This window comes from Salmo salar, unplaced genomic scaffold, assembly GCF_905237065.1.
Source record: "Salmo salar unplaced genomic scaffold, Ssal_v3.1, whole genome shotgun sequence".
NCBI classification, from domain to species: domain Eukaryota; kingdom Metazoa; phylum Chordata; class Actinopteri; order Salmoniformes; family Salmonidae; genus Salmo; species Salmo salar.
In genome coordinates, this window is record NW_025550363.1 from 34575 (window position 1) to 58662 (window position 24088).

A 24088-nucleotide genomic window follows, 5' to 3' on the forward strand; every position below is an offset into this window, starting at 1 on the left:
ACAAAAAAAGGTTAAGACATTAAAGTGAAATGCTTATTTATTTATTTTTTATTTAACTAGGCAAGTTAGTTAAGAACAAATTCTTATTTACAATGACGGCCTACCCTAGACAAACCCGGACACTGGGCCAATTGTGCGTCGCCCTATGGGACTCCCAACCACGGCCGGGTGTGACACGGCCTGGACTTGAACCAGGGACTGTGGTGACTCCTCTAGCACGTGTGTATTTGTAAATAACAGCTGGTGGACGATATCTAAGGAAGTCTCGAGGTTTTGCTCGCCTGAGGTAGAGTTTCTCATGATAAGCTGCAGACCACACTATCTACCTAGAGAGTTTTCATCTATATTCTTTGTAGCTGTTTACATACCACCACAGTCAGAGGCTGGCACTAAGACAGCATTGAATGAGCTGTATTCCACCATAAGCAAACAAGAAAACGCTCACCCAGAGGCGACGCTCCTAGTAGCCGGGGACTTTAATGCAGGGAACCTTGAATCTGTTTTACCTCATTTCTATCAGCATGTTACATGTGCAACCAGAGGGAAAAAAAACTCTGGACCACCTTTAGTCCACACACGGAGACGCATACAAAACTCTCCCTCGCCCTCCATTTGGCAAATCTGACCACAATTCTATCCTCCTGATTCCTGCTTACAAGCAAAAATTAAAGCAGGAAGCACCAGTGCCTCGGTCTATAAAAATGTGGTCAGATGAAGCAGATGCTAAACTACAGGACTGTTTTGCTAACACAGACGGGAATATGTTCCTGGATTCTTCCAACGGCATTGAGGAGGACACCACATCAGTCATTTGCTTCATCAATAAGTACAATGATGACATCATCCCCACAGTGACCGTACGTACATACCGCAACCAGAAGCCATGGATTGGATTACAGGCAACATCCGCACTGACCTAAAGGCTAAAAAGCTGCCGCTTTCAAGAAGCGGGATTCTAACCCGGACGCTTATAAGAAATCCCGCTACGCCCTCCGAACCATCAAACAGGCAAAGCGTCAATACGGGACAAAGATCGAGGCATACTACTCCGGTTCCTGTGATGTGGCAGGGCTTGCAAACCATTACAGACTACAAAGGGAAGCACAGCCACAGCCGCGAGCTGCCCAGTGACACGAGCCTACCAGACGAGCTAAACTACTTCTATGCTCGCTTCGAGGCAAGCAACACTGAAGCATGCATGAGAGCAGCAGCTGTTCCGGACGACTGTGTGATCACGCTCTCCGTAGCCGACGTGAGAAAGACCTTTAAGCAGGTCAACATACATAAGGCCGCGGGGCCAGACGGATTACCAGGACGTGTGCTCTGGGCATGTGCTGACCAACTGGCAGGTGTCTTCACTAACATTTTCAACATGTCCCTGATTGAGTCTGTAATACCAACATGTTTTAAGCAGACCACCATAGTGCCTGTGCCCAAGAACACTAAGGTAACCTGCCTAAATGACTACTGACCCGTAGCACACACATCTGTAGCCATGAAATGCTTTGAAAGGCTGGTCATGGCTCATATCAACACCATCATCCCAAAAACCCTAGACCCACTCCAATTTGCATACCGCCCAAACAGATCGACAGATGATGCAATCTCAATCTCACTCCACACTGTTCTTTCCCACCTGGACAAAAGGAACACCTATGTGAGAATGCTATTCATTGACTACAGCTCAGCATTCAACACCATAGTGCCCTCAAAGCTCATCACTAAGCTAAGGACCCTGGGACTAAACACCACCCTCTGCAACGGGATCCTGGACTTCCTGACGGGCCCCCCCCCCCTGGTGGTAAGGGTAGGTAACAACACATCTGCCATGCTGATCCTCAACACAGGGGCCCCTCAGAGGTGCGTGCTCAGTCCCCTCCTGTACTTCCTGTTCACTCATGACTGCACGGCCAGGCACAACTACAACACCATCATTAAGTTTGCTGATCACCAACAACGACGATACAGCCTATAGGGGAGGTCAGAGACCTGGCCGTGTGGTGCCAGGACAAGACAAAGGAGATGATTGTGAACAACAGGAAAAGGAGGACCGAGCACGCCCCCATTGTCATCGACCGAGCTGCAGTGGAGCAGGTTGAGATCTTCAAGTTCCTTGGTGTCCACATCACCAACAAACTAACGTGGTCCAAACACACCAAGAAGTGGTGAAGAGGGCACGACAAAACCTATTGTCCCTCAGGAGACTGAAAAGATTTGGCATGGGTCCTCAGATCCTCAAAAGGTTCTACAGCTGCACCATCGAGAGCATCCTGACTGGTTGCATCACTGCCTGGTATGGTAACTGCTCGGCCTCCGACCGCAAGACACTACAGAGGGTAACGCGTACGGCCCAGTACATCACTGGGGCCAAGCTTCCTGCCATCCAGGACCTCTATACCAGGTGGTGTCAGAAGACGGCCCAAAAAATTATCAAAGACTCCAGACACCCTAGTCATAGACTGTTCTCTCTGCTACCACATGGCAAGCGGTACCTGAGTGCCAAGTCTAGGTCCAAAAGGCTTCTTAACAGTTCTACCCCCAAGACATAAGCCTCCTGAACAGCTAATCAAATGGCTACCCAGACTATTCACATTGACACCCCCCACCCCTCTTTTACACCGCTGCTACTCTCTGTGTCATTATCTATGCATAGTCACTTTAATAACTCTACCTACATGTACATATTACCTCAACTAACCGGTGGCCCCGCATATTGACTCTGTACCGGTACCCCCTGTATATAGCCTCCACATTGACTCTGTACCGGTAGCCCCTGTATATAGCCTCCACATTGACTCTGTACCGGTACCCCCCTGTATATAGCCTCCACATTGACTCTGTACCGGTACCCCCTGTATATAGCCTCCACATTGACTCTGTACCGGTACCCCTGTATATAGCCTCCACAATGACTCTGTACCGGTACCCCCTGTATATAGCCTCCACAATGACTCTGTACCGGTACCCCCTGTATATAGCCTCCACATTGACTCTGTACCGGTACCCCCTGTATATAGCCTCCACATTGACTCTGTACCGGTACCCCCTGTATATAGCCTCCACATTGACTCTGTACCGGTTCCCCCTGTATATAGCCTCCACATTGACTCTGTAGCGGTACCCCCTGTATATAGCCTCCACATTGACTCTGTACCGGTACCCCCCTGTATATAGCCTCCACATTGACTCTGTACCGGTACCCCCTGTATATAGCCTCCACATTGACTCTGTACCGGTACCCCCTGTATATAGCCTCCACATTGACTCTGTACCGGTTCCCCGTATATAGCCTCCACATTGACTCTGTACCGGTACCCCCTGTATATAGCCTCCACATTGACTCTGTACCGGTACCCCCTGTATATAGCCTCCACATTGACTCTGTACCGGTTCCCCGTATATAGCCTCCACATTGACTCTGTACCGGTACCCCCTGTATATAGCCTCCACATTGACTCTGTACGCAGTCGCCCTGTATATAGCCTCCACATTGACTCTGTACCGTAACACCCTGTATATAGCCTCCACATTTGACTCTGTACCGGTACCCCCTGTATATAGCCTCCACATTGACTCTGTACCGGTACCCCCTGTATATAGTCTCCACATTGACTCTGTACCGGTACCCCCTGTATATAGCCTCCACATTGACTCTGTACCGGTACCCCCTGTATATAGCCTCCACATTGACTCTGTACCGGTACCCCCTGTATATAGCCTCCACATTGACTCTGTACCGTAACACCCTGTATATAGCCTCCACATTTGACTCTGTACCGGTACCCCCTGTATATAGCCTCCACATTGACTCTGTACCGGTACCCCCTGTATATAGTCTCCACATTGACTCTGTACCGGTACCCCCTGTATATAGCCTCCACATTGACTCTGTACCGGTACCCCCTGTATATAGCATCCACATTGACTCTGTACCGGTTCCCTGTATATAGCCTCCACATTGACTCTGTACCGTAATACCCTGTATATAGCCTCCACATTGACTCTGTACCGGTGCCCCCTGTATATAGCCTCCACATTGACTCTGTACCGTAATACCCTGTATATAGCCTCCACATTGACTCTGTACCGTAATACCCTGTATATAGCCTCCACATTGACTCTGTACCGTAATACCCTGTATATAGCCTCCACATTGACTCTGTACCGTAATACCCTGTATATAGCCTCCACATTGACTCTGTACCGGTACCCCCTGTATATAGCCTCCACATTGACTCTGTACCGGTACCCCCTGTATATAGCCTCCACATTGACTCTGTACCCGTACCCCCTGTATATAGCCTCCACATTGACTCTGTACCGGTACCCCCTGTATATAGCCTCCACATTGACTCTGTACCTCTAATACCCTGTATATAGCCTCCACATTGACTCTGTACCGTAATACCCTGTATATAGCCTCCACATTGACTCTGTACCGTAATACCCTGTATATAGCCTCCACATTGTTATTTACTGCTGCTTTTAAATGATGTGATCCTTTTACTTCTTATTCGTATTTGTTGAACTGCACTGTTGGTTATGGGCTGGTAAGTCAGCATTTCACTGTTGTAATCGACGCATGTGACTAATAAAATTTGATTTATTGAGGGAGTACAGACACTATTCTCTCCCCCACAATAACAAAGTGTTGGACAACAAAGAACAAGCACCACATCCCCCCTCACACGTCCGAACATATCAGAGAGCAGAAACAGTTCTGACAAGACCTGAAGGGAGCATCTCCTTACCTTCAGAACTTCCTGTGCGGCCAGTCCACCTATGAAAGCGTTGAGTGGTGCCAGGTCGCCGGCGGAGACAAAGGCTAGTTTCTTAATGAGCTTGTCATCCAGCTCGTCCACCTTGGCTGACCCCGTCTGGCTGGAGTTCACCTCTTTAGCCAGGGACACCAACTCCTCTCCATCAGCCTGGAACACACAGCAAACCATTACATTAGAAGCACTCACTAACTTTTAAAATGGTAGCTTAAAAAAAGGAAACAGTCAATTTGTACTAGCATTTGATAGTTTGAAAAAATATATATATATATATTTTTTTTAAAGCTAGGCAGGACACTGTGGGTGTTGCTAGATAACTAGAATAAAGAAGTTAAAAACACACACTAGGGAAATAGGAAAATAAGCTTAACATATTTACTCAGTCACAAGATTCTGCATGAGCTTTTCACAAATAACCAGTCCAATGGGAATGAATGGGATAATCAGTGTGTGTCAGGTAGGGTTGAGCGCTATCCAGATTTACCTTCTTTCGTCCTTGGATTTACAGTATTACCCGCTTCGTACACAAGGGGGTGCCAGAAAACGCAGAAAAAGGCCATTGGGTGTCTATTACCAGAAAACTAACAAAATGTGCACAAGTAATAGCAAATGTCCATGGAGGCTGCTAGCTAAATATGCTAACGACCGCAAACAGAAAAAAAAATATATATAAAAATTGCCAAGACAGGAAGTCCAGCACAAAGTTATACATAAATACGTAGGAGCTACCGAATGTCATTTACAAGCGAATGTAATCGAGAGACATTGTGCAAACAGCCATCACGGTGAGGGGCTGCTGTCAACATACAGACTCAAATCTAACAGCCATCACAGTGAGGGGCTGCTGTCAACATACAGACTCAAATCTAACAGCCATCACAGTGAGGGGCTGCTGTCAACATACAGACTCAAATCTAACAGCCATCACAGTGAGGGGCTGCTGTCAACATACAGACTCAAATCTAACAGCCATCACAGTGAGGGGCTGCTGTCAACATACAGACTCAAATCTAACAGCCATCACAGTGAGGGGCTGCTGTCAACATACAGACTCAAATCTAACAGCCATCACAGTGAGGGGCTGCTGTCAACATTCGAATCTCTGGCCACTTTAATAATTAGATGTAATAAATGTATCACTAGCCACTTTAACCTGTTAGGGCTAGGGGGCAGTATTGACACGGCTGGATAAAAAACATACCCGATTTAATCTGGTTACCACTCCTACCCAGTAACTAGAATATGCATATACTTATTACATATGGATAGAAAACACCCTAAAGTTTCTAAAACTGTTTGAATGGTGTCTGTGAGTATAACAGAACTCAAATGGCAGGTCAAAACCTGAGAGATTCCTTTACAGGAAGTGGCCTGTCTGACCATTTCTTGAACTTCTTTTCCATCTCTATCTTTTACTAAGGATCTCTGCTCTAACGTGACACTTCCTACGTCGTCCATAGGCGCTCAGAGCCCGGGAAAAACCTGAATGTCGTCATCCCAGCCCCAGGCTGAAACACATTATCGCCTTTCTCAAGTGGCCGATCAAGGGACTCTGGGCTTAGGCGCGTGACCCGACCGCCCCGTCTTTGTGATTTTTTCCTCTGTTTGCCGAAAAGGAGATTCCCGGTCGGAATATTATCGCTTTTCTACGAGAAAAATGGCATAAAAATTGATTTTAAACAGCGGTTGACATGCTTCGAAGTACGGTAATGGAATATTTAGATTTTTTTTGTCACGAATTGCGCCATGCGCACGACCCTTCTTTACCATTTCGGATAGTGTCTGGAACACACGAACAAAACGCCGCTATTCGGATATAACGATGGATTATTTTGGACCAAACCAACATTTGTTATTGAAGTAGCAGTCCTGGGAGTGCATTCTGACGAAGACAACAAAAGGTAATCAAACTTTTATAATAGTAAATCTGATTTTGGTGAAGGCTAAACCTGCCGGGTGTCTAAATAGCTAGCCCGTGATGCCTGGGCTATGTACTTAGCACATTTTGCAATATTCTTTCACCAAAAAGCTATTTTAAAATCGGACATATCGAGTGCATAGAGGAGGTCTGTATCTATAATTCTTAAAATAATTGTTATGCTTTTTGTGAACGTTTATCGTGAGTAATTTAGTAAAATGTTAGCAAATTCCCCGGAAGTTTGCGGGGGGTATGCTAGTTCTGAACGTCACATGCTAATGTAAAAAGCTGGTTTTTGATATAAATATGAACTTGATTGAACAAAACATGCATGTATTGTATAACATAATGTCCTAGGGTTGTCATCTGATGAAGATCATCAAAGGTTAGTGCTGCATTTAGCTGTCTTCTGGGTTTTGGTGACATTATATGCTAGCTTGAAAAATGGGTGTCTGATTATTTCTGGCTTGGTACTCTGCTGACATAATCTAATGTTTTGCTTTCGTTGTAAAGCCTTTTTGAAATCGGACAGTGTGGTTAAATTAACGAGAGTCTTGTCTTTAAATAGCTGTAAAATAGTCATATGTTTGAGAAATTGAAGTAATAGGATTTTTAAGGTTTTGAAAATCGCGCCACAGGCTTCAAGTGGCTGTTACGTAGGTGGGACGAATTCGTCCCGCCTAGCCCAGAGAGGTTAAACAATGCCACTTTATATAATGTTTTCATACCCTACATTACTCATCTCATATGTATATAGTGTACTCTATACCATCTACTGCATCTTGCCTATGCCGTTCAGCCATCACTCATTTATATATTTTTATGTACATATTCGTATTCATTCCTTTAGATGTGTGTGTATTTGGTAGTTGTTTGGGAATTGTTAGATATTACTGCACGGTCGGAACTAGAAGCACAAGCATTTCGCTACACTCACAATAGCACCTGCTGCTAACCGCGTGTACCAATAGCACCTGCTGCTAACCGCGTGTACCAATAGCACCTGCTGCTAACCGCGTGTACCAATAGCACCTGCTGCTAACCGCGTGTACCAATAGCACCTGCTGCTAACCGCGTGTACCAATAGCACCTGCTGCTAACCGCGTGTACCAATAGCACCTGCTGCTAACCGCGTGTACCAATAGCACCTGCTGCTAACCGCGTGTACCAATAGCACCTGCTGCTAACCGCGTGTACCAATAGCACCTGCTGCTAACCGCGTGTACCAATAGCACCTGCTGCTAACCGCGTGTACCAATAGCACCTGCTGCTAACCGCGTGACCAATAGCACCTGCTGCTAACCGCGTGACCAATAGCACCTGCTGCTAACCGCGTGACCAATAGCACCTGCTAACCGCGTGACCAATAGCACCTGCTAACCGCGTGACCAATAGCACCTGCTAACCGCGTGACCAATAGCACCTGCTAACCGCTGTACGTGACCAATAGCACCTGCTAACCGCGTGTACGTGACCAATAGCACCTGCTAACCGCGTGTACGTGACCAATAGCACCTGCTAACCGCGTGTATCGTGACCAATAGCACCTGCTAACCGGCGTGTACGTGACCAAAAGCATCTGCTAACCGGCGTGTACGTGACCAAAAGCATCTGCTAAGCGCGTATCGTGACCAATAGCATCTGCTAAGCGCGTGTACGTGACCAATAGCATCTGCTAAGCGGCGTGACCAATAGCACCTGCTAACCGCGTGACCAATAGCACCTGCTAACCGGCGTGACCAATAGCACCTGCTAACCGGCGTGACCAATAGCACCTGCTAACCGCGTGACCAATAGCACCTGCTAACCGCGTGACCAATAGCACCTGCTAACCGCGTGACCAATAGCACCTGCTAACCGCGTGACCAATAGCACCTGCTAACCGCGTGACCAATAGCACCTGCTAACCGCGTGACCAATAGCACCTGCTAACCGGCGTGACCAATAGCACCTGCTAACCGCGTGACCAATAGCACCTGCTAACCGCGTTGTCGTGACCAATAGCATCTGCTAACCGCGTGTACGTGACCAATAGCACCTGCTAACCGCGGTATGCGTGACCAATAGCAACTGCTAAGCGCGGTATGCGTGACCAACAGCATCTGCTAAGCGGCGTGTACGTGACCAACAGCATCTGCTAAAGCGCGTGTACGGCGACCAACAGCATCTGCTAACCGCGTGCACGCGACCAATAGCATCTGCTAACCGCGTGTACGCCGACCAATAGCATCTGCTAACCGCGTGTACGCGACCAATAGCATCTGCTAAGCGCGTGTACGCCGACCAATAGCATCTGCTAAGCGCGTATGCGCGACCAATAGCATCTGCTAAGTGCGTATGCGCGACCAATAGCATCTGCTAAGCGCGTGTACGTGACCAATAGCATCTGCTAAGCGCGTATCGTGACCAATAGCATCTGCTAAGCACGTATGCGTGACCAATAGCATCTGCTAAGCGCGTGTACGTGACCAATAGCATCTGCTAAGCGCGTGTACGTGACCAATAGCATCTGCTAAGCACGTGTACGTGACCAATAGCATCTGCTAAGCGCGTGTACGTGACCAATAGCATCTGCTAAGCGCGTGTACGTGACCAATAGCACCTGCTAACCGCGTGTATGTGACCAATAGCATCTGCTAAGCACGTGTATGTGACCAATAGCATCTGCTAAGCACGTGTATGTGACCAATAGCACCTGCTAACCGCGTGACCAATAGCACCTGCTAACCGCGTGACCAATAGCACCTGCTAACCCGGCGTGACCAATAGCACCTGCTAACCGCGTGACCAATAGCATCTGCTAACCGCGTGACCAATAGCATCTGCTAAACGCGTGTACGCGACCAATAGCATCTGCTAACCGCGTGTACGCGACCAATAGCATCTGCTAAGCGCGTGTACGCGACCAATAGCATCTGCTAAGCGCGTGTACGCGACCAATAGCATCTGCTAAGCGCGCATGCGCGACCAATAGCATCTGCTAAGCGCGTGTACGCGACCAATAGCATCTGCTAAGCGCGTGTACGCGACCAATAGCATCTGCTAAGCGCGTCTGCGCGACCAATAGCATCTGCTAAGCGCGTGTACGCGACCAATAGCATCTGCTAAGCGGCGTGTATGTGACCAATAGCATCTGCTAACCACGTGTATGTGACCAATAGCATCTGCTAAGCACGTGTATGTGACCAATAGCATCTGCTAAGCACGTGTACGTGACCAATAGCATCTGCTAAGCACGTGTACGTGACCAATAGCATCTGCTAAGCACGTGTATGTGACCAATAGCATCTGCTAAGCACGTGTATGTGACCAATAGCATCTGCTAACCACGTGTATGTGACCAATAGCATCTGCTAAGCACGTATGCGTGACCAATAGCATCTGCTAAGCACGGTATGCGTGACCAATAGCATCTGCTAAGCACGTATGCGTGACCAATAGCATCTGCTAAGCACGTATGCGTGACCAATAGCATCTGCTAAGCACGTATCGTGACCAATAGCATCTGCTAAGCACGTGTACGTGACCAATAGCATCTGCTAAGCAGGTGTATGTGACCAATAGCATCTGCTAAGCACGTGTATGTGACCAATAGCATCTGCTAAGCACGTGTATGTGACCAATAGAATCTGATAAGCACGTGTATGTGACCAATAGCATCTGCTAACCAGGTGTATGTGACCAATAGCATCTGCTAACCACGTGTATGTGACCAATAGCATCTGCTAAGCACGTGTATGTGACCAATAACATTTGATTTGAAATGAACAGTACTGTCTCTGGAGCAGCATGTGTACACGCTGTGTGTGTGTGTGTGTGTGTGTGTGTGTGTGTGTGTGTACACATGCTAGGGCAACAGGCCTGCCTGCTCTGAGATGACGGGCCAAGAATGGAGAAGAGAAAAATGCAAAGACATTGGCATCTGTACAGATGCCTCCTCCAACACGGCAGACAGCCAACACAGTAGGATGCCCAGTCACCTTGTTAATTCAGACACTTAGATAACTAGCAAGTTAAACTTACAGGTTACATTAAAACACAATTCTGCATTTTTTCACACAAGGGAAAAATAAAATAAAGGCATAACAAGTTATGCTTTGGCAGCCTGCGGTGTTTCCTCTGGTAGCTGTGTAGAGCCTGGAAGCCCAGGTACAGGTGTGTGTGTGTATGTGTACCTGGCACCAGGCCTTGGGAAGCCTGCGGTGTTTCCTCTGGTAGCTGTGTAGAGCCTGGAAGCCCAGGTACAGGTGTGTGTGTATGTGTACCTGGCACCAGGCCTTGGGAAGCCTGCGGTGTTTCCTCTGGTAGCTGTGTAGAGCCTGGAAGCCCAGGTACAGGTGTGTGTGTATGTGTACCTGGCACCAGGCCTTGGGAAGCCTGCGGTGTTTCCTCTGGTAGCTGTGTAGAGCCTGGAAGCCCAGGTACAGGTGTGTGTGTATGTGTACCTGGCACCAGGCCTTGGGAAGCCTGCGGTGTTTCCTCTGGTAGCTGTGTAGAGCCTGGAAGCCCAGGTACAGGTGTGTGTGTATGTGTACCTGGCACCAGGCCTTGGGAAGCCTGCGGTGTTTCCTCTGGTAGCTGTGTAGAGCCTGGAAGCCCAGGTACAGGTGTGTGTGTATGTGTACCTGGCACCAGGCCTTGGGAAGCCTGCGGTGTTTCCTCTGGTAGCTGTGTAGAGCCTGGAAGCCCAGGTACAGGTGTGTGTGTATGTGTACCTGGCACCAGGCCTTGGGAAGCCTGCGGTGTTTCCTCTGGTAGCTGTGTAGAGCCTGGAAGCCCAGGTACAGGTGTGTGTGTGTATGTGTACCTGGCACCAGGCCTTGGGAAGCCTGCGGTGTTTCCTCTGGTAGCTGTGTAGAGCCTGGAAGCCCAGGTGAAGCTGTGCTGGTCGCTCAAACTTAGCAAAGTCTGTGAGCACAAACTCTGGCTCTGCCATTGATGCAGTCAGGGGTTTCTACAGAGAGAGAGAGAGGGGGGGGAGAACGACAGAAATAAGAGCCAGAGAAAGGGCAGGGGGTTGCTTCTGGCTAGTAGTTGACAGGATAACTACTGGTGCAATAGCCATATGCATTCAGATGGGTCCCAGTAACAGAGGCTGTGTTGCCCAACTCTGATCGTTTTATTCTTTTGACCAAATCAGATCCAACTCTTGCAAATAATAGGGCAAAGATCAGAATTAGACTGCTTGTGTAAACGCAGCCAAAACGTTCTAATGAGAACCTGGCCACCACACCACGACATCAGGACAACGTGGAGGTACTTACGAAGGTCACCTTCTGGGGCATCTTGACCTGAGAGACGATGCCTCCCCTCACGTAGTCGGAGAACCCTGTGGTGTCACAGATACTGAAGGTGTAGGGGCCTGGACGGAGAGAGAGGGGGGGACACAGAGAGAGAGAGAGAGAGAGAGAGAGAGAGAGAGAGAGAGAGAGAGAGGGGGGGACACAGAGAGAGAGAGACACACAGAGAGAGAGGGACACAGAGAGAGAGAGGGACACAGAGAGAGGGGGACAGAGAGAGGGGGACAGAGAGAGAGAGGGAGGGATGAATGGAATGCCTTTAGAAGATGTAGCCTGGTTCCCCAGACCCCGACAGCAGCAGCCTGGTTCCCCAGACCCCGACAGCAGCAGCCTGGTTCCCCAGACCCCGACAGTAGCTAGCCTGGTTCCCCAGACCCCGACAGCAGCTAGCCTGGTTCCCCAGACCCCGACAGCAGCTAGCCTGCTTCCCCAGACCCCGACAGCAGCTAGCCTGCTTCCCCAGACCCCGACAGCAGCTAGCCTGCTTCCCCAGACCCCGACAGCAGCTAGCCTGCTTCCCCAGACCCCGACAGCAGCTAGCCTGCTTCCCCAGACCCCGACAGCAGCTAGCCTGCTTCCCCAGACCCCGACAGCAGCTAGCCTGCTTCCCCAGACCCCGACAGCAGCTAGCCTGCTTCCCCAGACCCCGACAGCAGCTAGCCTGCTTCCCCAGACCCCGACAGTAGCTAGCCTGCTTCCCCAGACCCCGACAGTAGCTAGCCTGCTTCCCCAGACCCCGACAGTAGCTAGCCTGCTTCCCCAGACCCCGACAGTAGCTAGCCTGCTTCCCCAGACCCCGACAGTAGCTAGCCTGCTTCCCCAGACCCCGACAGTAGCTAGCCTGCTTCCCCAGACCCCGACAGTAGCTAGCCTGCTTCCCCAGACCCCGACAGTAGCTAGCCTGCTTCCCCAGACCCCCGACAGTAGCTAGCCTGCTTCCCCAGACCCCGACAGTAGCTAGCCTGCTTCCCCAGACCCCGACAGTAGCTAGCCTGCTTCCCCAGACCCCGACAGTAGCTAGCCTGCTTCCCCAGACCCCGACAGTAGCTAGCCTGCTTCCCCAGACCCCGACAGTAGCTAGCCTGGTTCCCCAGACCCCGACAGTAGCTAGCCTGGTTCCCCAGACCCCGACAGTAGCTAGCCTGGTTCCCCAGACCCCGACAGTAGCTAGCCTGGTTCCCCAGACCCCGACAGTAGCTAGCCTGGTTCCCCAGACCCCGACAGTAGCTAGCCTGGTTCCCCAGACCCCGACAGTAGCTAGCCTGGTTCCCCAGACCCCGACAGTAGCTAGCCTGGTTCCCCAGACCCCGACAGTAGCTAGCCTGGTTCCCCAGACCCCGACAGTAGCTAGCCTGGTTCCCCAGACCCCGACAGTAGCTAGCCTGGTTCCCCAGACCCCGACAGTAGCTAGCCTGGTTCCCCAGACCCCGACAGCAGCTAGCCTGGTTCCCCAGACCCCGACAGCAGCTAGCCTGGTTCCCCAGACCCCGACAGCAGCTAGCCTGGTTCCCCCAGACCCCGACAGCAGCTAGCCTGGTTCCCCAGACCCCGACAGCAGCTAGCCTGGTTCCCCAGACCCCGACAGCAGCTAGCCTGGTTCCCCAGACCCCGACAGCAGCTAGCCTGGTTCCCCAGACCCCGACAGCAGCTAGCCTGGTTCCCCAGACCCCGACAGTAGCTAGCCTGGTTCCCCAGACCCCGACAGCAGCTAGCCTGGTTCCCCAGACCCCGACAGCAGCTAGCCTGGTTCCCCAGACCCCGACAGTAGCTAGCCTGGTTCCCCAGACCCCGACAGTAGCTAGCCTGGTTCCCCAGACCCCGACAGTAGCTAGCCTGGTTCCCCAGACCCCGACAGTAGCTAGCCTGGTTCCCCAGACCCCGACAGTAGCTAGCCTGGTTCCCCAGACCCCGACAGTAGCTAGCCTGGTTCCCCAGACCCCGACAGTAGCTAGCCTGGTTCCCCAGACCCCGACAGTAGCTAGCCTGGTTCCCCAGACCCCGACAGTAGCTAGCCTGGTTCCCCAGACCCCGACAGTAGCTAGCCTGGTTCCCCAGACCCCGACAGTAGCTAGCCTGGTTCCCCAGACCCCGACAGTAGCTAGCCTGGTTCCCCAGACCCCGACAGTAGCCTGGTTCCCCAACCCACGACGACACAAAGTGAGGGGCATCCTACGAAGCAGGTTTGAGTGGTTTCCGAGGTAACTTCATCCAACTGAGATCAACTCGGGTTAAACGGTCATATGAAAGTGGCTCACCTTTTTAAAAAAGACTTCCACAGCCTGCTGAATTTACAAGATAACTTCTCTCTCTCATTTTGGCACAAATGGAAATGTGGCCCTGACTCGCCCATGGCTTGCTGTTTCAGCATCGTCTCAAAAAGAAGAATTTGGCATTCGACTAGGGCCGTGCACGCGCAGTTACACGTCTGCTAGACTTAACAGGAGGTGGATGAGCACTGTAGTAGTATGGATGAAGCCTGAGCTGGAATGTGAAGCTAACTTGAAGCTGGCCAGCTTTAGAAAAACCAGAGTAGATCTAGCTTACTTCGTAGCATAACGATCTGAGACCAGGCTATGACGGTACTAAGTATTGATATAAAGGATATGACTCACCCAGGGTCTTGATTTCTACTGGCTGGCAGCCGTTGAGCTCCGTCATGCCCTGGACCTCGGTGAAGGTCACAAAGTCTCCGCTCTCAAACCCGTGGCGAGCCTCGTCTAGACATGTCACCACGCCTGAAGCATCCTACACACAACGACAAGAGAGGGATTTGAGAGGCACAAAATGTCCCCTACAAAGACAGAGAAACTACTCTGAAGCAGGTATGAGATCAGCACAACATAGAAAAACCCAGATGAGTGGTAATCAGATAGGAGTACAACACCAATCAGATATTATCCATCTAGTAGGACGCCACCCTGGGTGATGACACCACTCGGGGTCTATCTGGTAGGACACCACCCTGGGTGATGACACCACTCGGGGTCTATCTGGTAGGACGCCACCCTGGGTGATGACACCACTCGGGGTCTATCTGGTAGGACGCCACCCTGGGTGATGACACCACTCGGGGTCTATCTGGTAGGACGCCACCCTGGGTGATGACACCACTCGGGGTCTATCTGGTAGGACACCACCCTGGGTGATGACACCACTCGGGGTCTATCTGGTAGGACACCACCCTGGGTGATGACACCACTCGGGGTCTATCTGGTAGGACACCACCCTGGGTGATGACACCACTCGGCGTCTATCTGGTAGGACACCACCCTGGGTGATGACACCACTCGGGGTCTATCTGGTAGGACACCACCCTGGGTGATGACACCACTCGGGGTCTATCTGGTAGGACACCACCCTGGGTGATGACACCACTCAGGGTCTATCTGGTAGGACACCACCCTGGGTGATGATATATATATCTATATATCTGGGTTTTACTTGTTTCATTTACCAACCCTAAAAATGACCACAAATAAAAAAAAATTAAAAAGTGACGAACACGGTTTAGCAGCGGCGGGGTTCCAAACATCTAGGTGTGGACCAACTTAACGCCTTAGGTCCAATCAGATCTTAGTCTAGGGCGTCGTAGGAGCTAGGGCGTCGTAGGAGCTAGGGGCGTCGTAGGAGCTAGGGGCGTCGTAGGAGCTAGGGCGTCGTAGGAGCTAGGGCGTCGTAGGAGCTAGGGCGTCGTAGGAGCTAGGGCGTCGTAGGAGCTAGGGCGTCGTAGGAGCTAGGGGCGTCGTAGGAGCTAGGGGCGTCGTGGGAGCTAGGGCGTCGTAGGAGCTAGGGCGTAGGAGCTAGGGCGTAGGAGCTAGGGCGTAGGAGCTAGGGCGTCGTAGGAGCTAGGGCCGTAGGAGGGTACTAACCTTGGTGATCATGGAGATCATGGCAGAGAGAGGCTGCTCTCCGTTGGTATCGATCACCAGCATCTCCTCTCCGAAGTCACAGAAGAGCTGTCCGAAGAGTCCCCGCGTGTCAGCGACCACCAGCTTGATGCCGTTACTGTGACAGAAGTCTCCAACGCGCTGCTGCTCCTCTAGAGGGGAGTTGGTGAGGACCACAACCTACAACACAGAGACAAAAATCACACACACACACAATAGTAAGGAACTACTATGTACGTCTTCCCTGTGGCTCAGTTGGTAGAGCATGGTGTTTGCAACACCAGGGTTGTGGGTTCGATTCCCACGGGGGACCAGTACGGATTAGAAGAAAAAAATAAAATGTATGCAATGTATGCATACACTACTGTAAGTCGCTCTGGATAAGAGCTCTGGATAAGAGCGTCTGCTAAATGACTAAAATGAACTAATGATTACGCCCCTGCTCTTTCTCTTTGCTAACGATGATAGTGTGTGTTCAGTCATCAATCTGTCGCATGTAGAATTTCCTAGCCTATTCAGTGGCGAATGGCCATGCTTTTCTGAAGTTGCAAGATTGCAGCTTTTGATTGCCGATAGAAAGGCCTAGCGCATTGACTATGAGTTTCTTCAAAGTAGCCACCCTTTGCCTTAATGACAGCTTTGCACACTCATGGCATTCTCTCAACCAGCTTCACCTGGAATGCTTTTTCAGTCTTGAAGGAGTTCCCACATATGCTGAGCACTTGTTGGCTGCTTTTCCTTCACCCTGCGGTCCAACTAATACCAAACCATTTAAATTTGGTTGAGGTCGGGTGATTGTGGAGGCCAGGTCATCTGATGTAGCATTCCATCACTCTCCTTCTTGGTAAAATAGCCCTTACACAGCCTGGAGAAGTGTTTTGGGTCATTGTCTTGTTGAAAAACAAATGATATCCCATCTGGTTTGCGCATAGTGGGACTGGCGTATCGCTGCAGAATGCTGTGGTAGACATGCTGGTTAAAAGTGTGCCTTGAATTCTAAATAAATCACTGACAGTGTCACCAGAAAAGCACCACCACACCACCTCCTCCATGCTTCACGGTGGGAAATACACATGCAGTGATCATACGTTCGCCCACACCACGTCTCACAAAGACACGGCAGTTGGAACCAAAAATCTCCCATTTGGAGTCCAGACCAAAGGACAGATTTCCACCGGTCTAATGTCCATTGCTCGTGTTTCTTGGTCCAAGCAAGTCTCTTCTTCTCATTAGTGTTCTTTAGTAGTGGTTTCTTTGCAGCAATTCAACCATGAAGGCCTGATTGACACAGTCTCCTCTGAACAGTTCATGTTGAGATGTGTCTGATACTTGAACTCTGTGAAGCATTTATTTGTGCTGCAATTTCTGAGGCTGGTAACTCTAGAAAATAGTAAAATAAAGAAAAACCTATTTGGCCAGATGATTACTTGACCATAGCTAACTTGATGGGTGACCAAAAAGCTGGTCACTCACCCACACTTCCAATGACATGGCATTCTTCTAGCTTACATTAGCCTCTGTGTTTTTAGCTTGATAATTAGCTACCGTAAATTCAGGACTATAAGCCGCAACTTTTTTTCCAGGCTTTGAACCTCGCGGCTTAAACAATGACGCGGCTAATATATGGATTTTTCCCGCTTTCAATGTTTTTTTCCTCCAAAAAAACACATTCTGTGATGTGCTCAGTTTTTTGGGCGGCATGATGCTTTCATTAGACCAATGAAATTGCCGAACAGGTTAAGGTCAAACAACTTTTTGTTTACTGTTTAGACTAAATCGAGCGCTCTCAAACTTCCCATCAATCTGATTACGGTAGTCATTTTGTCACCCTCATCATGGCAAAGACATGGAGAAATGCATATGACGCAGCTTTCAAGTTGAAGGCGATTGATCTGGCTGTTGGAAAAGGAAATAGAGCTGCTGCACGGGAGCTTGGTCTTAATGAGTCGATGATAAGACGTTGGAAACAGCAGCGTGAGGAATTGACTCAGTGCAAAAAGACAACTAAAGCTTATTGCTAATTTTTTTTTTTGTTACAAGCCGTGTTTCGTTAAAGCCTGTTTATTTTTGTTACAAGCCGTGTTTCGTTAAAGCCTGTGTAAAGTTCATTTGTTTCAATGTACCGGTAGGCACCTGCGGCTTATAGACATGTGCAGCTTATTTATGTTCAAAATAATATATATTTTTTAAATTCAGTGGGTGCGGCTTATATTCAGGTGCGCTTAATAGTCCGGAAATGAGCTACATAAAGACATGCTAGGCATACTAGCCACCTTACGACTGACTTGTGATCATTGACCTTGCTAGTTTAACTGTATTGACATTCCCAGCCTTAGATACATTTCTCCGTTTTTTGGTCCCAAAATATTGAAACTGAAACAGTGTATCCTGAATGGAGACAGCAAACAAGATACCAGACCAGCTGGGATTTACAACCTGACAACAACATGTTTTGGACTACCAAGAAATGTATTGGTGAATCCTATTCTGCCAACAATGCCTTACTGTACATCATGTCATATTGAGTCAAATAGAACCTATTTTTAAAACCTCATAAAGTTGCTTTTTGTAGCATGAACTAGGAAGGAGATATTTTGACTGATATGATTATTTCACTGTCAGTTTCACTTTAACTAGGTAAGGGGGTGATGGGTAATAGTTTTACCTGGAACTGAGTCAGGTAGTCGTCGACGAGGGCTCCAGTGTAGGCTACTACAGGTACATAGCTGTTGAGTTCAGCCAGGCGAGTCCGAGATACCTCAGCCCTGTTCTTCCCCAGGTCCTCCTCACGCAGGTAGAACTGGAGACAGGAGAGAGAGAACGTTAATACAGGGATGGGTCCTCCTCACGCAGGTAGAACTGGAGACAGGAGAGAGAGAACGTTAATACAGGGATGCGTCCTCCTCACGCAGGTAGAACTGGAGACAGGAGAGAGAGAACGTTAATACAGGGATACGTCCTCCTCACGCAGGTAGAACTGGAGACAGGAGAGAGACAACGTTAATACAGGGATGGGTCCTCCTCACGCAGGTAGAACTGGAGACAGGAGAGAGAGAACGTTAATACAGGGATGGGTCCTCCTCACGCAGGTAGAACTGGAGACAGGAGAGAGAGAACGTTAATACAGGGATGGGTCCTCCTCACGCAGGTAGAACTGGAGACAGGAGAGAGACAACGTTAATACAGGGATGGGTCCTCCTCACGCAGGTAGAACTGGAGACAGGAGAGAGAGAACGTTAATACAGGGATGGGTCCTCCTCACGCAGGTAGAACTGGAGACAGGAGAGAGAGAACGTTAATACAGGGATGGGTCCTCCTCACGCAGGTAGAACTGGAGACAGGAGAGAGACAACGTTAATACAGGGATGGGTCCTCCTCACGCAGGTAGAACTGGAGACAGGAGAGAGACAACGTTAATACAGGGATGGGTCCTCCTCACGCAGGTAGAACTGGAGACAGGAGAGAGACAACGTTAATACAGGGATGGGTCCTCCTCACGCAGGTAGAACTGGAGACAGGAGAGAGACAACGTTAATACAGGGATGGGTCCTCCTCACGCAGGTAGAACTGGAGACAGGAGAGAGACAACGTTAATACAGGGATGGGTCCTCCTCACGCAGGTAGAACTGGAGACAGGAGAGAGACAACGTTAATACAGGGATGGGTCCTCCTCACGCAGGTAGAACTGGAGACAGGAGAGAGAACGTTAATACAGGGATGGGTCCTCCTCACGCAGGTAGAACTGGAGACAGGAGAGAGACAACGTTAATACAGGGATACGTCCTCCTCACGCAGGGATGGGTCCTCCTCACATTTGCCCGTTATTCTTTTCAAAATTCTTCAAGCTCTGTCAAATTGGTTGCTGATTATTGTGAGACAACCATTTACAGTTCTTGCCATAGATTTGACCTTGTGTTTTAGGTTATTGTCCTGCTGAAAGGTCAATTCATCTCCCAGTGTCTGGTAGAAAGCAGACAACCAGGTTTTCCTCTAGGATTTAACCTGTGCTTAGCGCCATTTATCCTGAAAAACTGCCCAGTCCTTAATGGTAACAAGCACACCCATAACATGATGCAATTACCATTATGCTTGAAAATATGGAGGGTGTCAACCAGTATGGTGTTGTTCACAAACATAACACTTTGTGAATTGCTTTGCCACTTTTTTTTTCAGTATTACTTTAGTTCCTTGTTGCAAACAGGATGAACATGGAGCTAAATAACAAACAATGTGAGTGGACCTGACAACATAGCCAGTGATTAAAACAATCCCATACCGGCCTGGGACTGGGGTTGAGTGGCCCACCACTTCCAACTCATGATACACTGCTTACTTCATACAGAAGAGGATGCAGAACGAGTGAGAGTGAGAGAGTGAGGTCCCGCAGTGTACCTGTGAGGAGAGGTCTCTCCACTCGGCCTGTCCCTGGTCGTGCAGGGTAACACTCTTCACTCCTCCCAGGATGACGTTCTTAGCGATCTCCACGCCCAGCCCTCTCAGCCCTGAGACCAGGACGCTGGAGCGCTGCATGCGCTTCATAGCTTCATGGCCCAACACGTAGCTACGGAGGAGAAAATACAGGCTTTATAAGACTACATAACACCTTTATAACACTACGTCAGCCCTCTCAGCCCTGAGACCAAGACGCTGTAGCTCTGCATGCACTTCATAGCCCAACACGTAGCTACGGAGGAGAGAATACAGGCCAGGGTTTTTCCTGCATCAAGAGGGCTTAGGTGGTGGGCGTGGGCAGCCTGGCTGATTATTTTTAACAAATTAGAGGACCCTATTTTGGTGGTGAAGAGAAATGTTTCCATTTTTAAGTAAAAATCCTGCAATTCTACACATTTTCCCATGTCTAATGCTACAGTGCATTCAGAGAGTATGTACACCCCTTGACTGCTTCCACTTTCCGTTTGCAAGGTGGGATTAAAATGGATTTTATTTTTTTAGAATTTGAAAGCGATCTACACAAAATACTCTAATGTGAAAGTGGGGGAAAAATGTAAACATTTGCGACAAAAAAAATGTTTTATGGAAAATAAACTAATATATCTTGATATAGATAAATATTTAACCCCATGAGTCATTACATGTTAAAATCACCTTTGGCAGCGATTACAGCTGTGAGCGTTTCTGGGTACGTCTTAAAGCTTTCTCTTTAAAATTCTTTAAGCTCTCAAGCTGGTTGTTGATCATTGCTAGACAGACATTTTCTAGTCTTGCCATAGATTTTCCAGACAATTCATGTCAAAACTGTAACTAGGCCACTAAGGAACATTCCATGTCATCTTGGTAAGCGACACCAGTGTAGATCTGGCCTTGTGTTTTAGGTTATTGTCCTGCTGAAAGGTGGATTTGTCTCCCAGTGTCTGTTGGACAGCAGACTGAATAACGTTGCCTGTAAGTGCCTTCAGACATCCCATAGAGCATACGCACCACCCCCCCCACACACACACAGGGACATTCCCCTGCACATGTTCCTTCAGACATCCCATAGAGCATACGCACCCCCCACACACACACAGGGACATTCCCCTGCACATGTTCCTTCAGACATCCCATAGACCATACGCACCCCCCCCACACACACACAGGGACATTCCCCTGCACATGTTCCTTCAGACATCCCATAGACCATACGCGCCACCCCCCCCCACACACACAGGGACATTCCCCTGCACATGTTTCTACTTCAGAAAGTTGGTTTCTTTTTGGTCAATTGCACATTATATCATGATTTTTAAAAAACAACTAAAAAGCTAATTATGAACCGAAAACTAAAACGCAAACAATTAAAAATGTCGCATTGCCACCTCAAACGGTCAGACTATTTTGGTCGCAGTAGTCAACCCCGTCACAAGGCCTACCGGACGCTGTCATGGGTCTTCCCAAGTACCCCAGGTTGAGTGTGTGTTATTGGGCTATAGATATGGTACCCCAGGTTGAGTGTGTGTTATTGGGCTATAGATATGGTACCCCAGGTTGAGTGTGTGTTATTGGGCTATAGATATGGTACCCCAGGTTGAGTGTGTGTTATTGGGCTATAGATATGGTACCCCAGGTTGAGTGTGTGTTATTGGGCTATAGATATGGTACCCCAGGTTGAGTTATTGGGCTATAGATATGGTACCCCAGGTTGAGTTATTGGGCTATAGATATGGTACCCCAGGTTGAGTTATTGGGCTATAGATATGGTACCCCAGGTTGAGTTATTGGGCTATAGATATGGTACCCCAGGTTGAGTTATTGGGCTATAGATATGGTACCCCAGGTTGAGTGTGTGTTATTGGGCTATAGATATGGTACCCCAGGTTGAGTGTGTGTTATTGGGCTATAGATATGGTACCCCAGGTTGAGTGTGTGTTATTGGGCTATAGATATGGTACCCCAGGTTGAGTGTGTGTTATTGGGCTATAGATATGGTACCCCAGGTTGAGTGTGTGTTATTGGGCTATAGATATGGTACCCCAGGTTGAGTGTGTGTTATTGGGCTATAGATATGGTACCCCAGGTTGAGTGTGTGTTATTGGGCTATAGATATGGTACCCCAGGTTGAGTGTGTGTTATTGGGCTATAGATATGGTACCCCAGGTTGAGTGTGTGTTATTGGGCTATAGATATGGTACCCCAGGTTGAGTGTGTGTTATTGGGCTATAGATATGGTACCCCAGGTTGAGTGTGTGTTATTGGGCTATAGATATGGTACCCCAGGTTGAGTGTGTGTTATTGGGCTATAGATATGGTACCCCAGGTTGAGTGTGTGTTATTGGGCTATAGATATGGTACCCCCAGGTTGAGTGTGTGTTATTGGGCTATAGATATGGTACCCCAGGTTGAGTGTGTGTTATTGGGCTATAGATATGGTACCCCAGGTTGAGTGTGTGTTATTGGGCTATAGATATGGTACCCCAGGTTGAGTGTGTGTTATTGGGCTATAGATATGGTACCCCAGGTTGAGTGTGTGTTATTGGGCTATAGATATGGTACCCCAGGTTGAGTGTGTGTTATTGGGCTATAGATATGGTACCCCAGGTTGAGTGTGTGTTATTGGGCTATAGATATGGTACCCCAGGTTGTGTTATTGGGCTATAGATATGGTACCCCAGGTTGAGTGTGTGTTATTGGGCTATAGATATGGTACCCCAGGTTGAGTGTGTGTTATTGGGCTATAGATATGGTACCCCAGGTTGAGTGTGTGTTATTGGGCTATAGATATGGTACCCCAGGTTGAGTGTGTGTTATTGGGCTATAGATATGGTACCCCAGGTTGAGTGTGTGTTATTGGGCTATAGATATGGTACCCCAGGTTGAGTGTGTGTTATTGGGCTATAGATATGGTACCCCAGGTTGAGTGTGTGTTATTGGGCTATAGATATGGTACCCCAGGTTGTGTTATTGGGCTATAGATATGGTACCCCAGGTTGTGTTATTGGGCTATAGATATGGTACTTACAGCTGTCTGGAGTACAGGCCTTCATCGATCTCAGCATCATTGCCATTCTTAGCCATGCCCTGGAGAAAACAACCAGTCAGAAAGATCAGGTAAAACAGACAGAGGAGCAGTGTGTGTGTGTGTGTGCGTGTGTGTGTGCGTGTGTGTGTGCGTACGTTGGTGTGTGTGTACGTTGGTGTGTGTGTGTGTGTGTACGTTGGTGTGTGTGTGCGTACGTTGGTGTGTGTGTGTACGTTGGTGTGTGTGTGTACGTTGGTGTGTGTGTGTACGTTGGTGTGTGTGCGTACGTTGGTGTGTGTGTGTGTGTGTGTGCGTGCGTTGGTGTGTGTGTGTGCGCACGTTGGTGTGCGTGTGTGCGCACGTTGGTGTGCGTGTACGTTGGTGTGCGTGTGTGCGTACGTTGGTGTACGTTGGTGTGTGTGTGTGTGTGTGCGTACGTTGGTGTGTGTGTGTGTGTGTGTGTGTGTACGTTGGTGTGTGTGTGTGTGTGTGCGTACGTTGGTGTGTGTGTGTGTGTGTGCGTGCGTTGGTGTGTGTGTGTGTGTGTGCGTACGTTGGTGTGTGTGTGTGTGTGTGCGTACGTTGGTGTGTGTGTGTGTGTGTGCGTACGTTGGTGTGTGTGTGTGTGTGTGTACGTTGGTGTGTGTGTCTGTGTACGTTGGTGTGTGTGTGTGTGTACGTTGGTGTGTGTGTGTGTGTACGTTGGTGTGTGTGTGTGTACGTTGGTGTGTGTGTGTGTGTACGTTGGT

At 49.0% G+C, this 24088-nt stretch overlaps 1 protein-coding gene across 1 annotated transcript in view; it reads right to left on the reverse strand.

The window, feature by feature from the left end:
- The window catches only part of LOC106572968 (ubiquitin-like modifier-activating enzyme 1), a gene marked incomplete at its 3' end in the record, with an annotated part of 60839 nt that overhangs the window by 31089 nt on the left and 5662 nt on the right, over positions 1–24088 (reverse strand). The window contains 8 exon segments of the mRNA XM_045713720.1: positions 4752–4928; positions 11504–11650; positions 11961–12058; positions 14609–14741; positions 15866–16063; positions 18549–18683; positions 20276–20444; positions 23340–23398. Coding sequence (XP_045569676.1) covers positions 4752–4928; positions 11504–11650; positions 11961–12058; positions 14609–14741; positions 15866–16063; positions 18549–18683; positions 20276–20444; positions 23340–23395 — 1113 coding nt within the window.